The sequence below is a fragment of the Theropithecus gelada genome, chromosome 12 (assembly GCF_003255815.1).
Source record: "Theropithecus gelada isolate Dixy chromosome 12, Tgel_1.0, whole genome shotgun sequence".
NCBI classification, from domain to species: domain Eukaryota; kingdom Metazoa; phylum Chordata; class Mammalia; order Primates; family Cercopithecidae; genus Theropithecus; species Theropithecus gelada.
The window spans coordinates 106,789,004-106,803,074 of NC_037680.1; the positions used below are offsets into that span (position 1 = coordinate 106,789,004).

Sequence of the window (14,071 nt, forward strand, 5' to 3'; positions counted from 1 at the left end):
TTCTTTGGCAGAGTTTGCCACAGCCAAGGATTTAATATTCTCTGTTAATTTATGTGGGCCTGAGCACATGGATGTGGATGACTTAAGTGGCCAAGGAAGTGGTGAAAAAGAAAATAGGAACTTCATAGTTCTATCGGAAAAGTCTTTGAGTACTAAAGCAACTCTCACCAGACCAGAGTGACACAGTGTTGGATTTATTGAGTGCATATTATGAGCTCTAGGCATCCCAGTCATTGTTCCCTTATCTAAAGGCCACCTTCCTATCTCAGGGCGGGGAAGGTGCATCTTATACCCATGTTGTCACTTGGATCTGTCCAGCTGTGTTGTTCACTGAGAATCCCTGTAATGACTGGTTAATCGTGCTGTGATCGGGTCCTTCTTAACCTGCATCCTGATGGCTTTAAAACCCCAAATGACAAGTCACTGAGCCAACCCCAAAGTTGGCTAGAATCTAAATTTAGTTAACTGTACCCTTCAAACACTTATGTTTCCTTAATTAGGTTCTTTGTTGGCTGATTCCCTTCTGCAGGCGTCATTTATAAGTTTGCTTTTGTCAGATTTGCTGTCATTTCCTATCCACAGTGCCAGCCTCTTTGCACAGTTGTGGGTTTCTGGAGAGCCTCTTTACGTGCTTCTGTCTTCCTCAAACAGCCTTATTAACCTTGTGGTGCCCTTGCTTTTTCCAGGAGGCTTTTCTTGCTAGCCTGTGTCTGTACTGACTAGGATTAATCCCAATATTCCTGCTCTGGCTTTTCATGCAAGAGAAGGAAGACTACTTTCCCCAAATCTTCTTGGTAAAAGGAGAAAGGAACTTGCTTTTGTAGTTTTCATATATTTCCTCCAATTCAAAAAAAATAGGAAATTGATATGTTTTTGCCACCGCTCTCATAAGCCATACCAGTGTTCACTCCTGATCCATCCCCAAATCAATGTCATAAATTTTTTGAGGACAGAGGCCCTATCCCATTCATCTCGGCAGGTCCAGCGCTTAGTGTAGTGCCTGACACATGGCAGTTGCAAAATACGTGTTTATTGAGTGGGTGAATGGATGAATGAGTGAGTGAATGTATAAATGGAGAAATTGAGATGGGGCCATATTTTGAAAAATTGTAATTGATTATAAGTTATTTGCTCATTCAAAAGTGGTTTAATGATAATATAGCTGGGGTTTTCAAAGTTAGTAATTTTCTTTGTTACTAATACTTAGAATTTAAGTTCTTTTGAAAAATACAAAATATAGTTACAAATAATATTTTCAAAAATAGCCCTAATAACAGTAATATAATTTCTACTCGAGAATAAGTTTATTAAATAAAAAGAGAAATATAATGATCATTTTTTAAAAATCACAAGGACAAGTTCTGAATTAGCTATTTTCCCTCTATATATGATTCAAATTTGTATGCTGATTCTAAAATGCAAATATAAATGCTAATGAGAGTAACCAAGAACATTAATAACTTGGCTTAAGTGGACTTTGCTATGGAAAAATGCAAGTCCATTCAAATAGTAATAGAATTCCCTGTGATAGGTCGGCTTATAACTCTGCCAAAAAAAACTTTGTAAATATATCAGCTTCCAATAAGTGAGGTAAATCAATTAAATGGCAATTAAGTAAAAGTTCAAGTTAATAATCAATTATATGCTAAGTAAAAGTTCTCAGAGCAGGCAAAAGGTTAAGTTATTCCATGGATTTTCAGTTTCAGATATTTAAAATCATATAGCTTTCAGATTTGGGGAGGCAGCTTGGCATGATGTGAACAAACACAATATGCATTATGCAAAGACATCTAATAAAGATAGAAGTATTTAATGAAGCAATACATATTACAAGCAGATATCAAAATGGAGGGATTTCTTTTTCATCAGTGAAACAAATCACAGCATGTATAAAAAGTTAGTAAGAATAGCTATATTTTATTGTGCTTTGATTTAGAGAAATAGAATTAAACCTAGAAGAAAGTTCACACTGGTCTCCAATGCTAAGTCAAAGACAGAAAATGAAAGAGCTTGATGGAATCTGCCAAGACTCTTTGCGGATTTCAACTTTGCCAAGATTGTTCCGATAAAGCATCTGGTTTATGGCTAAGGAGAGGCGTGGCCTGATGAGACAGAAAGGGTGTGTCTTGTTGCATTAGGATCTCAACTATGCTATGAGGGAAAGCCGTTTGACTATGGAGGAGAGCCTACCAGCACAACACAAAACTCACCATCTTGGCTACTCTGTGTTGTGTTACAAGCTCTAATAATCTAAAGGTCCTACAGGCAAATTAACTTGTAACTGGCTTAATAATTGCAGTAAGGCATCATTAAAATAGCTTCAGCATATTTTAGAAGTAAATGTTACAAGATGAACTCAATAGAGACAAACCAATTGACCAAAGACAAAATCCTTTCAGATGTTGGGAAATATTACTGGCGATGAATCATATGCTCAGCCACATACGGCTTGCTCTTTGCTCTTTGTAGTTTATTGACATCAATTGACCTTTGACATCTGGAGAGACAAGGAGAAAAGGAGGAAGACCATATGTTTACTGTCTGCCAGGAAACTGTCATAGGTTTTGGATTGTATAAACTCCATGACATCAGAGACTTGGTGTGCGTCGGTCAACCCCAGCACTTAAATTCACGCTGGGGACACATAGGTAGTTGGAATTCACCACTTGATTGAATAAATGTTCATCTGTTGAGCTTGCTACTTTTGTTCCTTGGTTAGTTCTGTGCCTGCAGAGAACTTCATCCGAGTAGAACTGACTGACTTTTACTTTAGCCAGTATATTATGATTTCTTATAAGTTCATTGTTTAAATTTATATTAGAATTCATGAAATATGTTGTTACATATGACACCATTATAGTTCATATTGAACAATCTTTTTCTGAAATCTTGGAATGACCCCTCTGCCTTATTTCTCTTATGTCTGCCTCTCTCTCTCTATATATATATATGTATATATACACACACACACTTTATATATATATATACTTTATATATATATACACACTATATATATACTTTATATATATTTTGGGAGACAATTTAGTCTATATATAGAGAGAATATATCTATATATACAGTTTATATGTAGTAAATGTTTGAGCATATATATTATATATAATAGCATATGTATACTATATATAGTAAATGCTTGATCACATATATTATAGGTATATATAAAGGATAGTAAAATATGTCATTAAATTGTATCCTCTTTGTTCATATGGGTGTCATTATTACTGTAATAAGTTAGAATCACACATACTCATCATTATCAAAATTGTAAAATGAGAAGAGCTTCTCCGCCATTATTAGAAGCTACTTCTTTCCAATACTCCTCTCTTGAATATTTATTTATATTCAAGGTTTGGGAATTTGTTTCACCCTGCCCTGTCCACGAGTGGTGTTCAGTAAAGATGCATGTGCATATTTTTTTTGAAAATATGTTTTTAAACATGAAGTACTTTAGAAAAGGACGATGTTCTATTAAAGCAAGGTAGTGAGTTTCTAGATTAACGAATCTTATGAGCACTTAAAGAATGTCTGTAGACCAAACTTTTGGTCAGAAAAAAAATGGGAAACAAAGCTGGAGAATTTGCTTTATATGAAAAGAGGCAGGTTAAGACTATAAAAGCCAACTGCCTGGGAAAAGACTCATTAGAAAAACATGCCATTCTCTGTCTTCAGAAGTCACAGGATATGCCGAAAGAGGCTTTGTGATTTCACCCAGTTCTCCGTGTCACACCTCTGAAGTGTCTCCAGAGGATTAACAATCACAGTGAATATTTAGTAAATGCTTGATCTTGATGTTGAGTTCCTGGTGCTCAGTAAACACTGGTTCCCTCCCTTCCTTCCTGCTGCTTTGAGGAGGAGAACCCCAGAGCCTCATGGACTGAAGTGATTTTTAAAATACCAAATAAGTAAGTCTACAATTAGATCAGAGGAAAAGACGAGTTTGAAGAGAAGGGAGCATGTTTACTGTGGGCGAGGAGGAGGTCTGATCATTAGGGTAGACTGTAACAGCCATTTTGGAATGGCCTTTGGCCAGCAGCTGCTGAGCATTTGAACTCATTTCTGCAGTTCTTTCTCAGCTGTGTTCTTCCCATCAGTGGTGAGTCAGATTCTGGCCCCGACCTTAGCGGCAGACACTGGCCGACTGACCGTAAGCGCCGCCCCTGCCCCAAAGGCCCTCCTCCCTCTCAGAGATCAGAGCTCTTTCCTCCTTCAGAAATTCCACATGTAGGGCTGGGGGAGTCTAGCTGGACCCGTGGGAAGCCATTCTCAACCTCCTGGCAATATGATAGTAACTGGTAGATGCTTTTCCCTATATTAGTGTGCTCAGGCTACCATAACAAAATACAACAGATTGGATGGGCTAAACAACGGAAGTTTGTTTTCTTACAGTTCTAGAGGCCAGAAGTCCAAGATCAAGGCTCTGGCAGGGTTGGTTTCCCCTGAGGCTCCTCTTCTTGGCTTGCAGACGGCTGTTCCCTTGCTCCCTCTCTGCGTGGTGTTCTCTCTCAGTGCGTGCATTCCTGGTGTATTTCTCTGTCCTCATATCCTCTTGTTCTTCTTGTACAGACACAAGGACACCAGTCACATTGGATTAGGGCCACCCTAATAGCCTCATTTCATCTTAAAGGCCCTATCTCTAAATACAGTCACGTTCTGAGGTACTAGAGGTTAGGACTTCCACATACGAATTTTGGGAGACATAATTTAGTCTATAACAACCACTTAGTTGCTCAGTCTTTCTTCTGTGTTTAAAGGCTGCAATTCACATACACCAATTTGACACTTGGAAAAAAGCTCAACAAACAACAATAGCAAAAGCAATGGTCTCAGAAATCAGAAAAACTGGGTTTGAGGTCAGGCTTCGCCATTAACCAATATCTCCCTTCACCTCTGTGTTCCTGGTCACCTCCTCTCATGAAGCAGGGATGAGACCACCACTCATTTTTCCAGCCTCTGCAGCCTGTTGGGAGGACCGAGTGAGAAGATATGTGGGGAACCTTTCACGGCTGTTCAGTGTTGACCATTACTTATGTGGGGGCTCCTGGTCCAGTGGCTTAGAGAGTGGGCTCTGGAGTTGAACTGCCTGATCCAAATTCCAGAGTCACTGTCATGAGCTGGTTAACCTTGGCTAGGTGATTTCCTTCCTTGGTCCCTCAGTTTTCTTTTGTGAAAAATGGGAATGATAGCTGATATGGTTTGGCTGTGTCCCCACCCAAATCTTACCTTGAATTGTAATCATCTCCATCTGTCAAGGGTGGCCAGGTGTAGACAATTGAATCATGGGGGTGGTTCCCCCATACTGTTCTCGTAGTGGTGAATAAGTCTCATGAGATCTGATGGTTTTATAATTGGGATTTCCCTGGCACAAGCTATCTTGCCCGCCACTATGTAAGACATGCCTTTCTCCTCCTTTGCCTTCTGCCGTGATTGTGAGGCCTCCCCAGCCATGTTGAACTGTGAGTCTGTTAAATCTCTTTTTCTTTATACATTACTCAGTCTTGCGTATACCTTTATTAGCAATGTGAGAACTGACTAATACAGTAGTGCTGACTTTATAGGCTTGTTGTGCAGATTCAAGAAGTCAGCACTCACTAAAGCTGTGTCACAGGAAACAACCTGGCGCGTATTTTCTATGATGATGTTTTGTGTGGGTCATCAACCTCTTGTGCTCCCTTCCAGTCTAGCTCCATCTCTCACATCCAGGGCCTCTTGTGCTCCCTTCCAGTCTAGCTCCATCTCTCACATCCAGGGCCCCCTTGGTTTTCTTCTGAAGGGGGGTGTCTTTAGCAATGGTGGTGGCCTTATGATCCCTCAGAGATGAGAGAAGTGGGAAATTTCCCCAGCCTGGTGCCCCAGGGCCTGTGATGAGGCCAAGTGTATTAGTCCATTTTCATACTGCTGATCAAGACATACCTGAGACTGGGAAGAAAAAGAGGTTAAACATGGCTGGAGAGGCCTCACGATCATGGCAGAAAGCAAAAAGGAGCAAGTCACGTCTTACATGGATGGCAGCAGGCAGACAGCTTGTGCAGAGAAACTCCCATTTTTAAAGCCATCAGATATCATGAGGCTCATTCACTACCACGAGAATAGTGCAGGAAAAACCCACCTCCCATAATTCAGTCACCTCCCACCGGGTTCCTCCCATGACATGTGGGAGTTGTGGTAGTTACAATTCAAGATGAGATTTGTGTGGGGACACAGTCAAACTATATCATTCTGCCCCCTGACCCCTGCTAAATCTCACGCCCTCACATTTCAAAACCAATTATGCTTTTCCAACAGTCCCCAAATTCCTAACTCATTTCAGCGTTAACTCAAAAGTCCACAGTCCAACATCTTATCTGAGACAAGGCAAGTCTCTTCTGCTTATGAGCCTGTAAAATCAAAAGGAAGTTACTTACTTCCTAGATACAATGGAGGTACAGCATTGGGTAAATACAGCTGTTTCAAATGGAAGAAATTGGCCAAAACAAAGGGGCTACAATCCCTATTCAAGTCCAAAATCCAGCAAGACAATTAAAGCTCCAAAATGATCTCCTTTGACTCCATGTCTCACATCTGGGTCACACTGATGCAAGAGGTGGGTTTCCATGGTCTTGGGCAGCTCCGCCCCTGTGGCTCTGCAGGGTACATCCTCTCTCCTGGATGCTTTCACAGGCTAGTGTTATCTGCCGCTTTTCCAGGCACACGATGCAAGCTATTGGTGGATCTACCAATCTGTGATCTGGAGGACGGTGGCCCTCTTCTCACAGCTCCATTAGGCAGTGCCCCAGCAGGGCTCCCCCACCAATATTTCCCTTTTGCACTGCCCTAGCAGAGGTTCTCCATGACACTAAGGTAGCAATTGCCCTCCATGGAAGGAAGCTGTCTCACTCTGCCCAAACTCCCTGACATGTCTCTGCTGCTGACCTGGAGGGGCATAGGACAGAGAGGAAGTCTCTTTCAGAGACGTCATGACAGTGGCTCTAGAATTTGGACCAGACAGTTCAGCTCCAGAGCCCACTCTCTGAGGCACCGGGCCAGGAGTCCCCACATAAGTGATGGTCAACATCCAGTGGCTATGAAGGGCTCGCACACAGATTCATCAGCCTCCTGGAGAAATGACTCAAGGTGCATGTCCTGTTGCAGAGCCACCAGAGCTATCTTTTCATACTGATGCAGAAATAAAGACCAACCAAATGAGAACAAGCAAAGCCTATATATTCAGAGCTTGCATTTTGGCAGAGACTTAAAGGCAGGCAGAATAAAGAAGCTTCATAGTGGAAAAAAGGGAAGGCTTCAGGTGTGCCTTGATTGGAAGCTGTTAATGTGGGGAAGCTGTGGGCAGTTAAGTAGAAACAGGACATCCTATATGATTGGCTAGGGGAGCATAATTAGCTTTCTCTGGAGGGTCCTAAGTTGGAAGTTTGGATTTAGGAAAGCTGTCAGTTATTAATCAAGTCCTGGCCCTTGGGGGTGGATTACTACAGGGGCTCTTACTTGCTTCCTGGATTGTCACTGGAGATAGTAGTCTGACTCCTACAAGTCTGACTTACATCAGGCTGGCTTCCTAGGTGGTTACTGGAGATAAGGGTTGGTTTCCTGGGCTGGGTGCTGCAGGTTGTGAGTCAAAGTTCTATTTTCATATGTGGTCTGGTCATATGTGTTTGTATATTCAGACTCTCGGAGGGTGGCATGTTGCCCACAGGGCTCTTACGAGGAGACCTCGCAGGCCTCATTGTTCTTGTGTAAATCTGGGCCAGTCCTTAACACACATCTGCTTCCAACGGGACTTTTGCAGAGAATGGCAGTGGCTGCGTCTTATTTTGTCAGGGCACTTGTGGATATCACGTAAGTTTTTGCTGAAGTGTCTTGGCTCCAGGGTCTTATTTCAAAGCTGAAACCAAAGTAACATTTTGGGCCAGAAGGAAGCAGGTGTTTCCCATTTTAGAATTTCAGAAGAAGAAGGCTCCAAGAATGTGGCTAAGTGGAGTAAACATGTATAGATGGGAGCTAATTATATAAGTTTGGTTGCCACAAGTGCTTAATCTATGCAAATATGCTTCTGAGAAGAAATGTTCATTTGGAGACTGGGAGAGTCTTTCTGCATGTATGATACTGAATAAATTACTAATCTTCCTGAGGTCTTATACATAAATTAAAGGCAATAAAACCTGGCCTCAATGGTTTTGCAGATAACCGACCCTCCTGGAGATACCACGTGTACAAAAAGTATTCTGAGCCACTTTCTACGGTAGTATGGTCTGCACTGTGCAAATTTCTCCTTTGCTGGGCTGCCTTCTCTGCAGCCAGAGCTCTCATCAAATGCCACTATGCACAGGTGGGCATCTCATGCTGGCTCTTAATCCGTGGCATGTGCTGCTCCTAATTTTAATTGTTCAAGTCTCTTTACTGCCTACAACATGGATTGTAACCCTTGGAATAGTGTCAAGGTCCTCCAGATCTGGTCCTGGCCTTAGTCTGTCCCTAGCGCTCTAAACAAGTCCTTACTGTCACAAAACCCAGATATGTACTCATTGTCCCCTGAACATACCAAGTATGGTTTCACTTTGGCTCTCACGGTTTACCTTTGCCTGGAATCTGCACGGCTCCTTTCCTCTCCCCAACTCACCACTGACCCTGCTTTGCTCTGGGTTTTATCCACAAAAGGCCTGATTCAAGCCTCACCTCCTCCAGGATGTCTTCTCTGACTGTATCAGACCACGGTGATCTGATTCCTTTTATTTCTGAACAAGTCTCCCATAGCACACCTGGCTTTCTTATTCTTTTGGTAAGTGGGTAAAACTATACATGATGTTTTGGTTATCTAACTATATCATATTCTGCATCTTCCACTGGACAATAAGCTTCTGTATGTCAGCAACTTTTTTTTTTTTTCCAGACAGGGTCTCACTCTGTTGCCCAGGCTGGGGTGCAGTGGTGAAATCATGGCTCACTGCAGCCTCAACTTCCTTAGGCTCAGGTGATCCTCCTGCCTCAGCCTTCTCAGTAGCTGGGACTACAGGTGTGCACCACTATAGCTGGCGAATTTTTCTATTTTTTGTAGAGACAGGGTTTTGCAATGTTTCTCAGGCTGGTCTCAAACTCCTGGGCTCAAAGGATCTGCCTGCTTTGGCCTCCCAAAGTGCTGGGATTACAGGTGTAAGCCTCTGCACCCGGGCTCAGTGACTGTTTTACTGCCTTATAACCTCACTGCTTAGGATTATGCATTGTATGTTTCAGTGCTCAATAAAGGTTGGTGGAGTACAGTGATGAAACAATGTGTCATGTTGATTAATGTGTTAAGCATATTAGAAAACTACAGGAACTAGTCCCTGCTGGTCCCAACAATGAATAGTTCCCTGAAACCATTTTAGATCCAGAGGGAGGGGGTTTGGGGGGCTTAGCTTTTATTATAGTTGCATCTGCAGTAATTCAAGGGGAAAAAAGAAAAACTTTAAAAATTTTATCGTAACAAACACATTGTAGCCACTGCATGCCCTATGGAGGGTTTCAGGTCTTGGAACACAGCTAGGCAAAGCCCAACCCATGGCCCTCAGAGGGTTCTGACAAATGGAATGGAGCAGGTGTGGGGAGCAGGTGGCGAGCCCCCATGCAGGTGCAGGGAGTCTTTTTGAGCAGAAATGAAAAATCCAGCAGGGATGCGTCAGAAGACGACTAGGATTCTGGGCAGAATGGGGGTGAGGAGCAAGACCAAATAATGGCGACTGTCACCCATCAGCTGGGCCAACACTGGCAACAGTGAGCCCAGGATTGTGTGTTGTTAAGAGGCGCAAGCAGACAGGGAGACTGGCACTATTGTGGACTCTGCCGGCAGCCACCTCCCTGTGTCTGGGGGTTGGAGGCTGGGCTTCAGGTCTGGGGAGGGGACATTGCAGGACAAGGCAGGCTCTTTCCTAGAGAGCCAGATCAGCAAGAAAAGGCTCAGGCATGGAGAAATATCATGCGGGTGTTTTGAGGTTGGGGCAGGGGTGATCTTGTTCTCAGGGATAAAGTAAAAGCGCAGATGCTCTGGACCCAAGTTCAGAGTTGGCTTTGAGGATGTGAGTGAGGATGACTGTAGAAATAGAAAGGATGTGGAGCCCAGTGATGCTGCACAGCTCCAGGGACCACAGAAGCAAAGCAACTTCAATCTCCAAAGTCACAGTCCTTGTTAGCAGCAGATCTAGGCTTCGAGCTGCAGTCATGTGATCCTTCTAGTCCGGGGGCAGAGCATTTGTTGTAACTTACCAGGGTTTTCATACAGTCTTCATTAGGGCGCTATTTCTATGGTGGTGCCAAGACAGTTTCAGGGTGTGCTCTGAGAGTGAGCGATTAAGCAAAAAGGATTTAATGAGAGCAGATATGCATTTTCCTGCTTAATATTGAGAGGCTTTTGTGTTAGATCTTGATCAAAAAGTCTGACCTTGAAAGACATCTGCAGTTCAAAGATGATGACTTTGATAATGACAGTGACTATTACGATTTCAGTTCCTCTCTGAAGAGCTGGAGAGAAGAGAAAATAAATGCCTGGAGTTCAAAAACAAGACAATGGCACCAAAAATCCATCAAAAAAAGAAAGTTCTCCTCAAAAAGGGGATAACACAATACCCGGGGGGGGGGGAATTATGCCTTCAGTGAGGGATTTCATAAAGAGTTATGACATTTCAGATTCTCAGGAAGTTAAAATAGTTGTATCTCCATTGTGATATGCCCTTTAGAAAATCAATATAATTTATTGTGCCTCTTCAGGGCCCACTTTTTATACTTTGAAGTCTACAGGACAGAGTGAAGGAATAGAAACCCATTTAAGATAGCTCACATAATAGAGGGGTATATTATATTTTCAGAATCCAAGGACGGAAATTGCAGGGCATCTCAGTGGAACTGGAAATTCAGGAGCAAAGATTGTTTTGTCTTCTTGCAAGGACCTTTGTGGACACTCAGGGGCCTTATAGTCTCACTTCTCTCTGCTTCTCTCCTACCTCCCTCTGTCTCTTTCTTCTGCTTACAACATGACTGGCAGGCTAATTACATGGCATTAGTCTGACTACATTCTTTGTGTACCTTGGGTTGGGTTTTTGAGAGACATACTCTGACTCAGTGCAGTCTAGTGAATGACTTGCTGTGAGTCAGATGCCAATGAATTTTGCTGGGGGAGAAGGTGATGCTGTAGTTAAGGAGGAAGGAGCAAGGCAGGAAAGGCTTACAGGGTACATCCCTTTGGACGGGGTATAGGTGGGGAAGGGGAGGCAACAGTCAGTATCTGCATTATAGACTATCATGGCAACAACAATGATGCTGTAATTTGGGTGTTCCCCCAGGCCGCCTGCCACACAGTGACATTGCTGTGCACACTTGAGAAGACTTTATGAAGTTACCACACACAGCTTATCATTTTGGTGGTCCTGTTCCCTCAGCAACCCCGAGATCCCAGTATCTTCCTAGATATGCAGTCTTCTAGCTTCTTGGGCACAAAAATGATATTCCTACAAATGGAGTCCAGTCACCTGGTCAAATGACACTGGCCAAGGAAGAACTCAGAGAACGCATTTATTTGGCCTTGCATTTGACATTAGCTTCTTTGCAGTGGCTAAGGGTATAGGCGCTGGAGCTGTACCACCAAATCCAAATCCTGGCCCCACTATGCAATAACCATATGGCCTTGAGCAAGTGATTTAGCCTCTCTAAGTCTTCATTTCTCCACTTGTGAAAAGCGCATAATAAAACCACTCGGTGAGAAATAAAACACCCAGGTATGGTGAGAAATATGCTCTGAAAACAGTTTTTGATTCCTAGAAAGTACTCAGTAAATGTCACTCATGATTACTATCATTATTGCAAATCTCTCTTTCATGTCCTATGGACCTAAACGAATTGAAAGCTCTAAGTCAATGACTTCCCCACATTCCTCACAGCTCTTGACCTAACTCCCTCCCTAGACCTTTGCACGTGCTTAATATTAACAAGGGCTTGGTGACTAATCAGTTGGTTTGATAATGTGCTTCGTGCTTGGAATTGAAAAGGCTCTCACGATCAAAGATAGAAAAGGATGATAAGAGTAAAACCTTGACCTGAATTTGAGCAATTTGCTGAGTACAAAGAGTATATCTTTCAAACTTTTGTGTGTGTGTGTGGATAATTTGTGTATATGTCCCTCCCCTGAAATATTAATATAAAGAACACCCAGGATGTTTCTCCTGTTTCTTTGATCCCTATCAATACTATCAAAAATTGTCATCTTCTATACTGAAGAATGTTCAATCTGTTCCTTGAGACTGAACACAAGACCAGAGAGCTGGAAAACCCCACAAGAAGCTTTAACACAGATTCACTCTTTCTTGGTCTTTTCTCCTCCAGGAGCCAAGCTGTTCCCAAAGATCATGAACCTGTCTTCTGAGCACTGCAACATATCAGATTGGCTGAGGCTAGAAGCAACAGTGAAGGCCTCTGTCTATGTGGTCACCTTCTCCTTTGCCACAGTCATCACTGTCATCATTATGGCAATAGTGTCACAGAATTCAAAGCTGCGGGGAGAGGCCCGATACATCCTCCTTTGCCAGCATCTGCTGTGCATCTCTTCCTACTGTGGCCTGGGGATCATTTTCCAAGGAATGCGGGCACTCCTGGCCAACAGCCCCCTGCTGATATGCTGGGTGGTGTTTGGAGTCAAGCTGAGCGTTGGAGATGGGATTCTCTTCACGCTGGCCTTGATGGCTCTCAACACTTACGTGGCGATTTGCTGGCCACTGAGATATCTGTCCTTTGTAGATTCAGTTAAGTACAGGATTCTGGCTGGGACTTGGATGACCATTATACTCAAGAATGTTTGCTTGTTCGTCATAGAGGGCACTAAACCCACTGTGGTTGCAGTTTTAAAATCGGAACCCCTTTGCCCTGTGATCTTGAACGGCACTCCTGCCAGGGCCACTGGCATGGTTTTTATTTTCCTTCTTTTGTCTGTCATTCTTATAAGCTACTCTCTGATATACCACAAAGGGAAACGGGCTGGCCATTTTAATAGGTCAAATATCAAAGCAAGGAAAACAGTCCTTATTCATTTAGTGCAGATAAGCTTACATATCATACCACCCCTGATATTCATAGGTTTGGGGAAGGTGTGTGGGATATTTTTCTTTGCTTTGAATCTGGTGGTTTTTGGCATTTTTGCATTTACCCAGTGTTTTAACCCTCTGATCTATGGGCTCTGGAATAAAGAGCTGCAAAGCAGATTACACCACTGGATGTGTTTTCAGTTATGGTGTGGTCACACTGCGAACAGCAGAGGGCCAGTTTAGAAAAAAACTCAGCCATTTGAATCAATAACTTTAGTCCTAATGGTTTCATCAGCTAAGGCTGAGGTCCTGTCTTTCACTCAACCTAAAATTGGTGCCTTCATTTGATTTTGAAAGCAATATGAGTAAGTCAAAGTTATTTGTTTGGCTTACAAACTTGACTACTGTGTACACTGAATTGGCCTCAGTGAAATCCTTTTAATGTCTTTAACTTTAAACCCAGGCCAGTGTTTTTAGTAGTGTGCTCTACTGTGTTTGAGCAGTTAGGCAGATCTTGGGGATATACTTGTTTTTCGAGACTGAGAAATAGTCCATGGTTAATGCGAAGGGAAGAAGTCTGGCTGTTCCCATTATGCTAATTAAGGGTAGATTCAGCTACAGATAATAAAAATACAGCAACAAAGTAACAGTGGCTTCAAAAAGTTAGAGATATATTTTTTTTTCCTTTTTCTTTAAGACAAGGTCTGGCTGTGTCACCTAGACCTGAGTGCAGTAGTGCAATCACAGCTTACTGCAACCTCGACCTCCTGACCTCAAGTGATCCTCCAGACTCAGCCCTCCAAGTAGCTGGGCTTACAGGCACATGCCACCACACCTGGTTCATTAAACTAAATTTAATTTTTTGTAGGGTCAGGGTCTCACTGTTGCCCAGGCTGGCCTCAAACCCTTGGGCTAAAGTGATCTTCCCACCTCAGACTCCTAAAATGTTGGGATTACAGGTGCGAGTCACAGTGCCCAGCCATTTTTTTTTTCTTATGTGAAACAAACCTGGAGGTACA

General features: G+C 42.8%; 1 protein-coding gene across 1 annotated transcript; it reads left to right on the forward strand.

The window, feature by feature from the left end:
* Window positions 1-12,380: 12,380 nt before the first annotated feature.
* On the forward strand, window positions 12,381-13,295 carry LOC112635895 (olfactory receptor 11H7-like). Its single transcript, XM_025403967.1, has one exon. It carries the CDS (start codon window positions 12,381-12,383, stop codon window positions 13,293-13,295), a length of 915 nt encoding a protein of 304 aa, XP_025259752.1.
* The last annotated feature ends 776 nt before the right edge of the window (window positions 13,296-14,071 follow it).

Coding starts and splice junctions, on each gene's coding strand:
- LOC112635895 (XM_025403967.1), top strand. CDS start 12,381: ATGAACCTGTCTTCTGAGCACTGCAACATATCAGATTGGCTGAGGCTA.